The sequence below is a fragment of the Neolamprologus multifasciatus genome, chromosome 13 (genome assembly GCF_963576455.1).
Source record: "Neolamprologus multifasciatus chromosome 13, fNeoMul1.2, whole genome shotgun sequence".
Taxonomy (NCBI): domain Eukaryota; kingdom Metazoa; phylum Chordata; class Actinopteri; order Cichliformes; family Cichlidae; genus Neolamprologus; species Neolamprologus multifasciatus.
Window position 1 is genome coordinate 30,462,139 of NC_140451.1, and position 14,116 is coordinate 30,476,254.

At 40.7% G+C, this 14,116-nt stretch overlaps 1 protein-coding gene across 1 annotated transcript in view; it reads left to right on the forward strand.

Annotated features, from left to right (window-relative positions):
* Positions 1-14,116, forward strand: part of atrnl1a (attractin-like 1a) — a 384,066-nt gene that overhangs the window by 169,390 nt on the left and 200,560 nt on the right. The window contains exon 22 of the mRNA XM_085182462.1: positions 9,930-10,048. Coding sequence (XP_085038588.1) covers positions 9,930-10,048 — 119 coding nt within the window. The remainder of the gene's footprint in view (positions 1-9,929; positions 10,049-14,116) is intronic.

The window sequence follows — 14,116 nt, forward strand, 5'->3', positions numbered from 1 at the left end:
CGCTTTCACCTTTGATTTGCCCTGACGCCGCATCCCTCTTTCTCTCTCGCTCGCTGTAAATGTGTCTCCATCACAGCGGTGGGTGTTTTTGGTTGAGTCACTCCAAAATGGTGTGCCAAGCAGAGGGCCATTTGTTTGTTGTTTTGATTATGAACAAGCAATTTCCCCCCGGGGGTGTGGATGGCGAGCACCCTCGGGTTGCAGCAGGTGCGTGGATGCATATTTGTCTGTGTGAGAGCGTGCGTTCATAAATGCAGAGAATCAGAGAGACGTTGGGACTTGTTTTTGTCTTTGGTGTCTGTACATTTGTACAGCTCTGTGCTCATGAAGATATTGTCACTTTGTCTCGGCTTAGAGTGTCTTTTATATTTTTTCACTTTATTTACTTCGCAATAATTTTGCATCCAACATTAACATAATCAGGTCAGGACACACACCAATACAAGATCTTCACTGACACATTAATACAGATTCAAATTCGAAATAACAATAATTTTAAACTTCAGTTTAGTTGCATGCATTAGTTGCACATTTTAGATAATTCCAGCAATCTTTGATTAATGATTATTTGTGCACACTTGTGCAAAAGAATATGTAATCAGCCATAACTTGAACTCTAAATCAGATAAAGTTGACATAGCAACAGGTTCCTAGTTTATCAAGAGCGTGAGATTGTTAGCTTAGAAAATTTAGCTTAGAGTGTTAGCTCAGACATGGAAATGGAGACTTTCCATTTTCAACACTAACACTCACTGTGCGTGTTACAAAAGAATCATGAGAGTGATTATGACTTGCGTCTCTCATGCAGTAGTTTATTGCAGTTAGGAGAATGCGCGAAAGCCCCCTAGTGGAGAATAGAGACACTACTAATCAATCCCAGAAAAGGCTTACTAGCGGATCAGAGATGTATAGATTGTAGTTCTCTTAAGTAACATGAAAGCCATTAATATAACATGAAAAATAATAAACTCTTAATCATTTTCTTACCATATTTACATTATTTTTGTCCTTATATCAACTGATATGAATTAGTATTAACTGAACAGTTTTATATGCAGTAGTCCTTCAACCTGTCACATACGTTGTCATAGCACTACATAGTCTTATTACACAGTCATGGTCATACTGATTACGATTTCTGTCAGAGCATATCTACACAACCTCAAAACAACACAACTATGGGAGGGACCATGTTGAGGGTGTCGCTCAGTAACAGGTTCATTATTTACCTGTTTGAATTTCAATGAAGTAGAAGTTGAATTTCAATAGAGTTTCAATAAAATGATCAAATTTGTATAAGAAGAAAAGAAACTGTTTATAAACTCCAGCAATTTGAGAATCTCAATGGATCAATTGGTATTGATTTAAAAATTTCCAAGCAGTATGTGCTTCCACAATAAATGATATTCATGTTGTAAAGTATTTGGTTTTGGTTAGTTTTAATGTAAATTTATACATAAGCTTTTAAAAATCAAACCATTGTGTGTGTCAGCACTTTTAATGTGCAGTTTATTGAACAGTCCATAATTTCTTCTTTCTTGTCGTGTTGTTTGATTCTTTGATCATTTTGATTTGGCTTTAATTGGCCTTCTCTACTGGGCTCCTTTCATTGACAGCCTATTTGCATGTTTTACTATTCCCAAGTTCAGACCTTCCCAAAGTGTGGGCCAGAGCCATTCCAGGGGGGGGAGGCGGTATGAAAAGGGGGAAAAAAAACAAAACGCTTGGACACTGCTAGCACGGGACGCCCACACAAACGCAAAGCAGGAGATGAAGCATCGCTGAATATGTTTCCAAACCAACTTCATTCTAAGCCAAAGACTAGAAAATATGGTGAAGTAAATCTTCCCTTTGGCTTCACCTGCACAAGTGCCGAGGTAGGTCTCCCTGCAGGATTGGTTTTCCCTGCATCGGGAGCAGCGCTGGGCTGTTCAAATCACAGACAAACAGTATCCCAGATTCTTGATTTTTAGCTCACAAACACTTGTTGTAATGACTAACTACTCCTGACATTTTGGAGATGTTAGCTCTTTATACAGTAAAGTTACAGCTGGATACAAATAACATCAGGCTGATCCTGCCACGATTTGTCCCCCCATTCAAATCCAGGACAAACAGGATCCCACAGCTGTTTATGTTTTTGAACCCATTTTGCACAGAGAGGCATTTTTATGAAAAATGTATTGACAGCAATGTTGAATATTATTACACAGGAAAAAAAAAAACAACACCTAAAATAATCACACAGTGACGCCTCTGCCTTTCTAAATGGAGGGACAGTAACTGTGTGTATGTAAGCGTGTAAAACCTGCAGATAGTCAGATAACAGTATTTCGTCTCTATCTGCCATTCTGCAATTCATCTCATGTAAACAATAACGTGGCGCACAGCGTGACGTGAAAAAAGGCACATACCTTTGACGTTGCGTGACGAACTCTGTATTCCTCGTCCACACGGAAACGCAAAAAAGGAGTTTTAAAAAAATCTCCATTTTCAGCGATTCAAAACGCCGTTTACGTGTTGGACGAAACAGATTACTTGTATTTCCTTAATTGTTTACCACTTTTCTTGTAAAACAAAGGGGGGCCTAGCAAAAAAAGTTGGGAACCACTGCCCAAGTTTAATACCTGTTGTCTTTTTTGTCTTGTTTTCTTTTTCTTTCTATTCTTTTGTTTTATTCTCGTGAATAATCTGCCATAATTAAACCCATAAAATCCCAGCAGTAAAAACATATTTCTATAGTAAAATATATATATAATATACATGAGCTAAAATGTTTCGTCTCAATTTTATTTACCTTTTCTGAGAGTTTTACCAGATCAGCGATCACAGCTCAGCACTTGTCATTTGCTGTGTGTGTGTGTGTGTGTGTGTGTGTGTGTGTGTGTGTGTGTGTTGTGTAGCTGAGTCACCATTTGTTTTAAGTGATGAGGCTCTCCAGTCTCGTGTGGCCCCTATCTTGTTCCCATTACGGTCGTTTTAAGCAGCTTAAGTGTCTGTCCACTTTTTGTGGGAGCTTTGCATCCAGGACTTTAGGGTCCCTGGAAGAGTAAAAACCAAAACATGTCCTCTGCCCATAAACCTAACCTCTTGCAAGTCTTTCAACTTCTTGCAACATTCAGTATTGCATGTTTAAAAAAACCATTATGATTGCTGTATTGTTTATAAGATTGGGGAAACCTGCAGTCAGCTGAGACTGAAGAAGTCACTTGGATGAACCTCTGAAAACGCTACGTCCAGAAGAACAGAATCAACTTTTGGAGACTGTGTATTTTTTTTATTCTAGATTATTAGCAACAATCCTTCCCCTTTTTTACAGATGTAATAATATAACTTTTTTTTAAATATATGAAAGTAGTATTCCTGTTTTGAATAGAGGAGATGAAGCAGGAAAGTCCTGTTTATGTGCATATGCTGCTGGTGACAAACTTTTTAGAAGAAACAATGTTCAAAATCTGAGCTAAAACCACCAAATGCAGCCTACAAGTAGAGACAGCTACTTCAAAGCCATCCTATCTATATCTATGATTGGGGTTGCACTTGAATTTGTCCCAAAAGACGATATTCCTGCACTGAAAAAGATCCAGAGCAACAGAATATATGTTTTGAAAATACTATTTTTATAGGTGCCCCCTTTTTTTTGATCAATTAGATTAATGACTAATTTAATTGCATGATTTCTGTTTGTAACTAACTCGGAACTGCACCAGAATGACAACACCGCTAATTAAAAGGGACCAAACTCACTCACAAAACCATAAAATCTGTTTGCATGTGTGTTTTTTCCAAAACATACATGTAAAGATGACCATTTTTTTCCCACTTTGCTGCAGAAAATGTTCTGCTTGAATTCAAAATACAAAAAAAAAAATAGGACAAAAGTGCTTTCAATATTAAGGAGCAGCTTCTGCCACTCACAACTTATTTTGTGAGGCGAGAACGACACAAAACAGCCTCGTCTAAAAGGAAAGCTCTCTCCATTTTGGCCTCCGCTGCGTCCGGGCTTGCAGAGCATTTGTTTGATAAAAAGTGAGTGCAGAGTGAATACAGTGCCACATCATGAAATAACGGTGGTTAAATCCAAGAGTAAAGTTTGTAAGAAGGCAGAGTAGGGCAGGTTCATGCTTCTTGTACCAGCTAACATATTCTTCAGAGCAGCTATTGTAAATAGTTGGAATGAATCTCGAACCTACGTTGTGGGTAGAGAAGCAAAATTAAAAATATTTGGAAATATAACCACAGCTTAAAGAAGAAAACTATGATTAAAATGAGTGAACGTACTTTTTAAATCATATTTGGCTTCAGATAAAGGCCCAAGGCAATTTATGACATTGTGTTTATCACGGTAAATCTCCTTGTGCTGAAATAGGCTTACTATATTCATTCCTTTGTGGCAGTTGGCTGGGAGCGACTCCAAAGCTTTTAAAGTCACAGAGTCCTCTTGAGATGACGCAGCTCCATTTACCAAGTCTCTTCTCTGGATTCAACACTTTTTAATAAGCCTCTTTCATCCTCTCTTAAGCTTCCGTTCTCCTTTTAAGAAGGGCACTTCACCTTCCTTGTGCTTCACTTTGCTTTGGCTTCTAGTCTCAGAGACTGGGTGGGGGGTCTATTTGATTCTTATGTTTTTTTTCTCCATCCACATCATATCTGGTGGTCTATATGTAATAGAGTCTTGCTCATTTAAGTGGTTTTGAATAGGGATGGGTACCGGTTCTGTCATAAACGGTAGTAACCAGACCGAAAAGCAGCGCACATTTCGGTGCTTTTTTTTTCCTGAGCTGTGATACACTTTAGATTCTAGCCAATCATTTTACGTTTCCGAGGATAGTAGGCGGGCCCAGGTACGTACGTTCTTTTAGAGCAGAGCTACAGATTAAAAATGCCCGAGGCGAAGCTGTCAGAAGTCTGGCTGTACTTCACAGCAAAATAAGCAAACTCAGCAGCCTGCAACAAGTGCTTTAAGCTGATACTGTGCAAAGGAGGTAACTCCTCAAATCCGATGAAACACCTGGCGACGCATAGCATTTTTTTAAAAGCCGAGAAATGCGCCGTATTTGATAGCTTGCTGCAAGACCTCACACCGAGCACATCTACTGCGGGTGTGGTGCCTGTTATCGGACCCGGAGTTAGCAACATCCCCCAAGAACCCGAAGAGTAGAGTCCTGGCCCCTAGCCCTGCCAGTGTAGCAGAAATGATGAGGATGATGATGCAGCAGCAGCCGTTCTTCTCTGCGTGAGTAGCTTAATGTTGTTCGTGTGTAATTTACGTTGAGTAGGCTAACCACGTTATTACATTAATGCATGTAAGGTGAACTAGCAAACAACCATCATAGCTACATGCGGCTGTCTTCTTGTTTGATGGCAGATACTCCCTTCACCCTGGACAAAAAGGCTAAAATGACCAAAGAAAAAGTGGAAAAACAGTTAAACATGAGAGGTTTTGGACAAAGTTTGTTTTTTCCATTGTTTAAGCACTGCTTCCAGCCAAGAGTGATACCATATATGCCCCATAGCTGCAGAAAAGGCTAACATTGTTATCTTTTTACAAAAAAAAACAGCTGAACATGAGAGGTTTTTGGACCAATTTTGTGTTCTCCATTCTTTAAGCAACGGTTTGAGCACCGTTTAAGCACCGGCAACCGTTTCAAAAGTACCGGTTTGGCACCGGTATCGGATAAAACCTAACGATACCCATCCCTAGTTTTGAACAAATAATGCAGAGGGGGGTTACCGTGGAGCAGGTTCAACAAAGCCAGATTTTCTTGGTTATCCAAAAACCTAATCAGGGTTAACCCAGACTTCCTGTTTCAGGCTCTGTGTTTGATTACATGTGCATTTGCAAGGGGAAAAAAAACACTAAATATACATAAAAAGCTAAAAGCGTCTGACTAAACTTGGATCTTGACTTGGTAATTACACCTAAAAGCTAATTGCGTTTTTGCTTTTCTTTGGTACTTTTGGGTCAATATCTTGTTGCACCACTCAGGCTGTCCTTAACATTAGGTCTTGGACTCCTGCTCTGATATTGTTTCTTAAAATTATGAATTTATTGTTCTCTTACTGATTTTCCAAACATGGTCCCAAATCATAATGCTACCTCCACCATGCTTCAGTTCGGCTCAGTTCCTGGCATTGGTGTGCCTTTTTCTCCAAACAAGTGTTGTTTACACAGAACATTGTGGTGTTGTGGAACATCCAGGTGGTGCTTCACAAACTTGAGATCTGATTTAAGTAATGGATTAATTTTTTAAGCAGTCATTTCTTTCGTTTCCTTCTGTGTCCAAGTTATAGGAATGTCTGGAGGTGCAGGTTTTGTCGTTACTTTATTTCATCTTCACCTTTTCAAGGATTGTATATCGTGTACATCATGCCTTCTAAAGATTGCAGCTGTCCTGTATTTACTTCAATTATAGACAATTTACATTAACATTTGAGTTTTTAGAAATGCTTTTTGGGTCTTTTCCAGCTTCATACATCTTTAAATTGCTTCTTGTATGGTCCTGTGAAGGTTTTTGTGATCGAGACATGGTTCACACCAATCACTTTCTAATGAGCGAGGCTGTAACCGGGATTTGTGTGTCTTTATTTATAGGCAGGGCACATCTACAGCCCACTCTACTCGTCTCCTAATTGGAACAACTGACACCAAGTTGCTTTTTGAAAAGTACCGTTTGAATCCATACTGTTTCACGGGAACTTGCGCTTCTTCCATTTGGCCTGATGGTGGTGTTTATTGACGTCATAGAATTTTCTGCATCCTAATATAACTGCCTAAAAAAAATAAATTTAAGATGCTTCTTGTTAAAAATGTGTTTCTAGTATCTGACTGCTGCTGTCATATACACATTTCTGCGTCAAAGCCAGTGCACATCTTAATGAGAACTGGCAAGCTGAAGCCAAATGTAGGTCTAAGCTGTTGTTTATCTGTTTAAAGTCTGAGAGGGCTTTTCCTCTAATTTATTAGAGAAGAGTCTTGTTGCTGTTTCTTGTTTTATTGTTGTCCTAAACTCCTGATTCAGGATAAAAGCTCTGTGAAGCTGCTATGGTTTAAGGCCACGTCCTTGGCCAGTGTTTATAGCAGAATGAAATATTCAGCATCCAGCATAGCTCTGTGACCTGCTGCAGCGCTACAGAAGAATTCATAAAGACCAGCTGTAAACTCGACCTGCTCTCGCCTTCTGTTCATGTAGCCCCCCCTCGCCCATTGTACTCTTGAATGTTCTTTTAGGCTCTATTTTCTTCCCACTATCTGTCTGTGTGTTGAACCCTCCCTCCTTAATCCGTTGCACTATGAATCAGTCATTGTTCTGTGGAGCTCTTGGATGATTCATTGACCATATTTGGTCAAAGCTTGTCAGTAAGCTACATTTGATAGCAGCTGGTTTGCTTCTCGCTCTCTCTGGTCAAAATACGGGATTCATCAAGTCATTGCAATATCAGTAACACCTTATTGTTTTTCATTTTTAAAGTCTTCCAAATGAATGTCCTATAGAGCCACTCACCCACTGACACAAAGAGATTTTTCACTCCTCACGGCGATGCAAAGAGCCGTGAAAGCCTTGGCATTATAATAACAATTATATTTGCTCTTATCACATTTTTTACGGTTCCTTTTCCACCGAGCCTGCACTGGGAGTTTAATAACTGTAGCTTTTGTTCTTTTCTGCCAGGCAATAATTACTTATCTGTGGCCTAAGCTGCTTCAGGTACACATCATCCATCTTGGCACTTTAATGGCTTTAAAAGTATGCACATCATTTCCTGATGATAACGGAATAAAACCTGTAACTCTGACGTTTTTCTTCTATTACTTCTACTTACAAACTTAAAACATACATTAATTCTCTGTTTATGTTTGTTTTTTTTTTAACAGATATTTGTTGCAAGAGCTCATTTTAGTCATTAGGGACTTTTTGTGGACCTAAAGGTCACAGATGTCAGCAACAGCCAATTACCGCCCATCAACAGATGATGCATGCATTTTAAAAGTCTTTTGGTCACAGTGAATCGGCCTAAATGTCAAATGAAGTTCAGATAAAAAGTGAAACGCAGACTCTGATAAACACTTTATTGTGTCACAATGCTTTTTGGAAAATACGTCCACAACGACAGCGGCTGTTGTCTGAAAAGTGAAATGTCAGGGTGTTTGTCTCTTGCCATTGTCAAAATATGACGAATATGTTTCCTTCTTTGTTTTCCACTCAGCGGCCTTGATTAGAGTCAGCCCAGACAATCCAAGACAGAAATTTCAATCCGAGTGACCTAGAAGAGTACAGGTCGAACCTTTGAGTCGCATTTAAAAAAGGTAGCATTTACCGTAAAGCAATGTGCTTTTAAAAGTCTGTCTACTTCAATATCAGCAAAACACTGTCAGTGTCTGTTGCTTGCCTAATGTTTTGTTTGAGCTCTTCTACAAGTCTTGTGGATTTTATATTTATTATAATTGAAGAAGTTCATCCTCTGGTCAGTTTTTGATAGATTAATCTGTCATTATTAATCCGTCACAACCATTGGCGATCGTGGCTCAAGAGTTGGGAGCGCGCCTTGTAATCGGAAGGTTGCCGGTTCGAGCCCCGGCTTGGACAGTCTCGGTCGTTGTGTCCTTGGGCAAGACACTTCACCCGTTGCCTACTGGTGGTGGTCAGAGGGCCCGGTGGCGCCAGTGTCCGGCAGCCTCGCCTCTGTCAGTGCGCCCCACGGTGGCTGTGGCTACAATGTAGCTGCCATCACCAGTGTGTGAATGGGTGGATGACTGGATATGTAAAGCGCTATATAAATACAGGCCATTTACCATTGTAGGAGAATTTACATTTGCCATAATTACCACAACTTGCTATCATTCTGTCTGTGAAAGTTATTGGTCCAAGGGCACCTTCTCTGAGAGATACTCAAATAATTTGTATTTATATCCGTACAAATGATAATATGTGCTGTGGTGTAGTGTGATGTACTTGAGCTACCTGTCGCAAACCACTCTGACTGACCTGGACGTTTTACTTTCTTATCCAGAAGCATTTTTTTTCTCTATAATGGGTAGGTATAATGGGTGATTCCACTTTACAGTCTGTCTGACCAGTTAACATCCTGTCTTATCCAGGTAATCGTTAATGCAAAAACACAAAAGATAAACAAGGTTGTTCCAAGTTTTCCACCCCAGCCAAATCTGAACAGTTGCTTGAGCTAACGTGTTACTCTAAAGCGTGATCGAGAACAGCTACGCTATTGTCCCAGCTATGGATCCGAGCGCAGCAGTTGCTTTTCAACGTTGTCTTTTGTCAAGTGATGTGTTTTTGTATGGATTTCCAGTGTGATCTTCATCCCAGGGCATCTAATAGTGCAGATTTGTCAAATGTGGTAAGAGCCTCTGTTTAGCTCTCCGGCTTATGAGGGAGGCACAGTTTGTGCCCTGTTTGTGGCTTTGTGTCTGATTTTAAGTGTTTTTTATATCATGGAAGTGAAGCCAAAAGGACACCGTGAGCAGTTTCCTTTGGACTTGGATGGAGCTGGGCCTCCCTTTGCATACGAATCCACCACATTTGTTGAGTTTGTTCAGAAATCTAACCTGACCCACTGTTTCTCGTGCATGTGCATGAAATTCTTTAGGATGTGGAGACATTGAAGACTTTTGAAGAAACTGTCTCTCTCATCAGCGTTATAGTTTGAGGTTTTCTTTTTGGTAATTATGCGTGCCTGCTTGTATGCGTGAGTCTGTGAGGCTCTGGGAAATAGAGAGCAACTGATTAGAGAGAATTATCGGGGGGAATTGGCCTCACAAAAAGCTGGCAGAAGACGACCACACACACACGCCACACACACACTTTAAGACAAAAACTTCATGCAAACTCAAGCTGCATTGAATGCAGATGCTATTATTCTTTATCTCACTTCTTTTCTTTGTACCGCTCTCTTTTTCTGTGTTGTTGCAGATGTGACTCAGAGAACCGTTACCTTGGTAACCCCCTTCGAGGAACCTGTTATTGTAAGTATCCCACCACCGACACACCTGAGTCTCCCTCGCCTGCGCACATCCATTCTCACCTTGATTAATCTGTCAGTCTGTGTGCATGTTTCCTTTCATTTTGTGTCTCCAAAAAGAAAGGAAAGCGTCCAGGAAGCGGACACGAACCCTGTTAGTTTTCATTATTTTAAGTGACCACAGAGTAATAATCTTAATTACTTAATTTAATAAAGTAAAAGAAACTTCCTTTATTTGAACTTTGTTGAAACTACTGCAATGGACATACACTTCAGTTGGGCAAATGTGGAAATTAGTGATTAGCTTTATTAATCACACATACTGTAGCTATGCCAAAGGGTGACTTTCAGTACAGCTTAGAAGTGTCATTAAGTACATTTCATAGTGTTTTGGTGAAAAATTGATTGTGACTTGAATACAAATCTGCATTGTTGTTTACCGGTTGTGTCTAGAATGTTAACTGATTTAATCTCTTTGAGAAAACAGAGCTGTAGTAACTACAGAGGCATGCAGCCACAGGCTGGGTTTACATCACGATCTGCCCTGAGAATCTTCTTGTTTGCAGTGATTGATAGATTGATAATACTTTATTCATCCCGAGGGAAATTGGGTTAAGGCTGCCAGCCGTGCCAGCGCCGTCTTACCATACATACATTACACAAACATCACATGGGGAAGACGGGTCAGAGAGGTATAACAATGGAAAATGCACAACATGAGGAAAGATGAGGAGAAAAAAGATTGGTAGATGTCGTTCAATGTCCTCCATCGAGAGTTTCGCCAGACACACAACGCAACCGACCATTGAGTATCCGGCAGCAAACGTCTCCGCAGGACTACGGGCTCTCCCAAGCCCAGGAAGGTGTCACTTCCATTACGGGACCAGTTGATCGAATCCATAATTCTTTAGGTTTTAGAGAACAAGACTGAGAAACTCTTTGAGGGTTAGAGAATAAGCGAGACTATACAAAGACATGAGAAACCAAGCAGGAAAGATGAGGGAGAAGGAGAAAGTGCGAAGAGCCAAGAGAGCAAAAATAAAAAGTAGATAAAAAATGATGGAAATGATGAAGGTTGACAGAAAGGCCTGGAAAGGCTCTCGTGGACTGTGATTCAGATGATGTTGTGAGCTGTAGTGAGAGCTGGGAGCATGTGAAAGTGAGCCTGGAAAGATGGAGGTATGAACTGGAGAGTAGGGATGCACCGATACTGGTATCGGGTATCGGCCTCGATACCACATTTTCTAAAGTACTCGTACTCGTTAAAAGTCCCCCGATACCGGGGACCGATACCACGGTCTGAGACCTGTCTATGTTTGAGCGGCATGTAAGGGGTTAATCACAGGCCCCGAGTGCCCGCCCCCAGGCCCCGAGTGCCCGCCCCCAGGCCCCGAGTGCCCGCCCCCAGGCCCCGGCTGCAGCTCAGAGCTGGGAGAAGGCGAGGCGAGACATGTCAGCCGTGTGGAACTATTTCAAAGTGAACGAAGACGTGAAAACAAAGGCGGACTGCAAATTGTGCTCAGCGAAATTGTCCAGAGGAGGCTCTAAAGGTAGCGCATTTTACACAAGCAATTTAATCAAGCACCAAAATCCCAACACGAGTACAAAGAGTTTACCCACGCTTATTTACCCACGCTTATTTACCCACGCTTATTTACCCACGCTTATTAGCACAGAGGAGCATAGCTGATGCTATAGCAGTGGGACGGAAAATAGTTGGGCATTTTAAACAATCCGTCTTAGCCTACTCCCGCCTCGAGGACATTCAGGGACAGCTCAACCAGCCAATAAAGAGACTGCAGCAGGACGTACAGACGCGCTGGAACAGCACGTATTACATGCTCCAGTCCCTCATTGAGCAAAAGCGAGTGCTGGGCGTGTCCGAGCACGAACTCCCTGACTATCTCACCGCTCACCAATGGGCTCTTATGGAGACGACTGTTGCCATCCTCGCCCCCTTTGAGGAACTAACTAAAAAAGTGAGCAGCTACGACGCACTAGCCTCTGATGTCATCGCCGCTGTGACTGTGCTAGTGAGACGTCTAAACAGAGAAACAGACGAACAAATTTAAAATTAAATTTGTTTTTTTATAATTATTTATTCTGTAATATGTTGCATACAACATGCTTTTCATTTTAAATAAATGTTCTTAATTCCAAACTAGTCCCTTGTTTGTTTGTTTTTTGTTAAATTATAGGACTAAAGCTGTTACCTGCAAATTTAAATCATGTTTTTATTAAGTACTCGGTATCGGCGAGTACTGAAATGCAAGTACTCGTACTCATTTCCAAAGAAGTGGTATCGGTGCATCCCTACTGGAGAGAATAGAAGCAAGAGAGAATACATGTGGAAATGAGAGGAGGACAGGTCTAACAGGCTGCGAGGACTAGTAAAAGTAGATGGATTTAAATATGTGGTTACAGCTATTCAAAGAGAGTGCAGACAGGGTGGGATGGGTGGAGACGAGTATCAAGGGTGATTTGTGACAGAAGCACAGCAGCAAGAGTGAAGGGCAAGGTTTATAGGATGATAGTGAGACCTGCTATAAACAGGTTGCAACATAAAGACAGAGGATATCAGAGGACGGCTCAGATCGAGCAGTCGGGAGGCAAAGTTGGAGAAGCAAGGCTGAGATGTTTTGGGCAGTGATCGTAGATATTTTGGATGATGTTGATCTGACAGACTGGAGAAAAAGAGCAAGATGTAGTAATGAAAGAGGATATGCAAAGGACGTGTGTTTTGGAGGAGTCGTCTAGAGTTTGGGTGAAATGGAGGCAGAAGATTGGGTGAATCTCTTCAAGAAAACATGACCCTATTTAGGTAAAATGCAAATGAAGCTTTGGTTATGTCCCATAAAATTGAATTTTCAAATCAAATTTCTGGCCCTGACAGAGAATCACACTTCCTTCCTTCCTAGCATGTCATGTAGCAGGTTTACCACAACTATACATTCATTTGAGAGTCTAGTGGGGTGAGTAGTTAAATATTTTCCAGCGAATATCTGTCTATCCAGTACTTTTGGCTCTAAATGGACATTCTTAGTTGGTAGTAAACCTTTTGGTAGATGTTAGTATTGAAATAACTGCATCACTGTGTTGTTTTGGCCTCTCGTGAGCAAAAACATGGTATGAACCTGAAGGTTTTCTCATAAAATAAGAGTCAGATCCAATTTTAACACCAATATGTGCCTCACTTTTGATTGTGAGAGAGGGTCCAGTTATTGTTATTTATTTGCTTGACCACAAAAGCATCATATCTACTGCATGTCTGAGGCAAATGTAGAAATATGCCATAACCGTCTCTCAGTAGTTGGACTCATATATTGAAGTTTTGAAAAAGAAAAAAAAAGAACACCATCTTCGTGTAACAGTTGGTTGCAAATATTTTCCTACTTTTGAAGTGGATAAACAAACAAAGTTTTGTTCCGCTCCACAACTTTGTTTTCCTGCTTCCAGATGCTAGCAAGGATCACATTGACTTATCTCATTTGCAACAAATTGCTGGTTTTCCTTTCAAAGGGCAAACGAAGGAGGAATGCTGCAGACAAAACAGATGTTTTGTGGCACACAACCATTCTCACTCAGTCTGCATCTTCTCCGTCTCTCTCGCAGCCACTTGTGCATAAATACATACACGCGTTCAGTCTATGAATTGCCATCATCGCTTCTTATATTATAACACACTACAATCACGTTCAAGTCCTGTCAATGTCAATAACCCTCTAGTTTGAGTGAGGCTATCATTGTTTCAATGAGGGAGGCTTGAAAGGATACAGCAATCAGAAGAGTCGTGCCATCAATTGCACTGGTAACATCAGAAATGCCTTTGATCGCAAAACAAGGTCTGTTGAAGACAGGATAGCAGCATACTCTCACCTTTGCTGCTGGAAAACGTTTATCTTGATATGCTTTGACTGAGCGGTTTGCACCATTGTGCCCTTCAAGGAAAGGCAACAGTCAGTTAAAGAAACAAACCAGCTAAGATTTTGGAAATTAATTATTTATTGTTAAACAGTTCGATCACCCCGCGGTTATTTTTGCCTGGAAAGAGAGCAGTTTGCTTTGAAGGTACATTCAGCATCTTTTTTGAGGATTTTAAATAGGAAAAAATAAGTTATTGTCTTGTACATATGCTCTA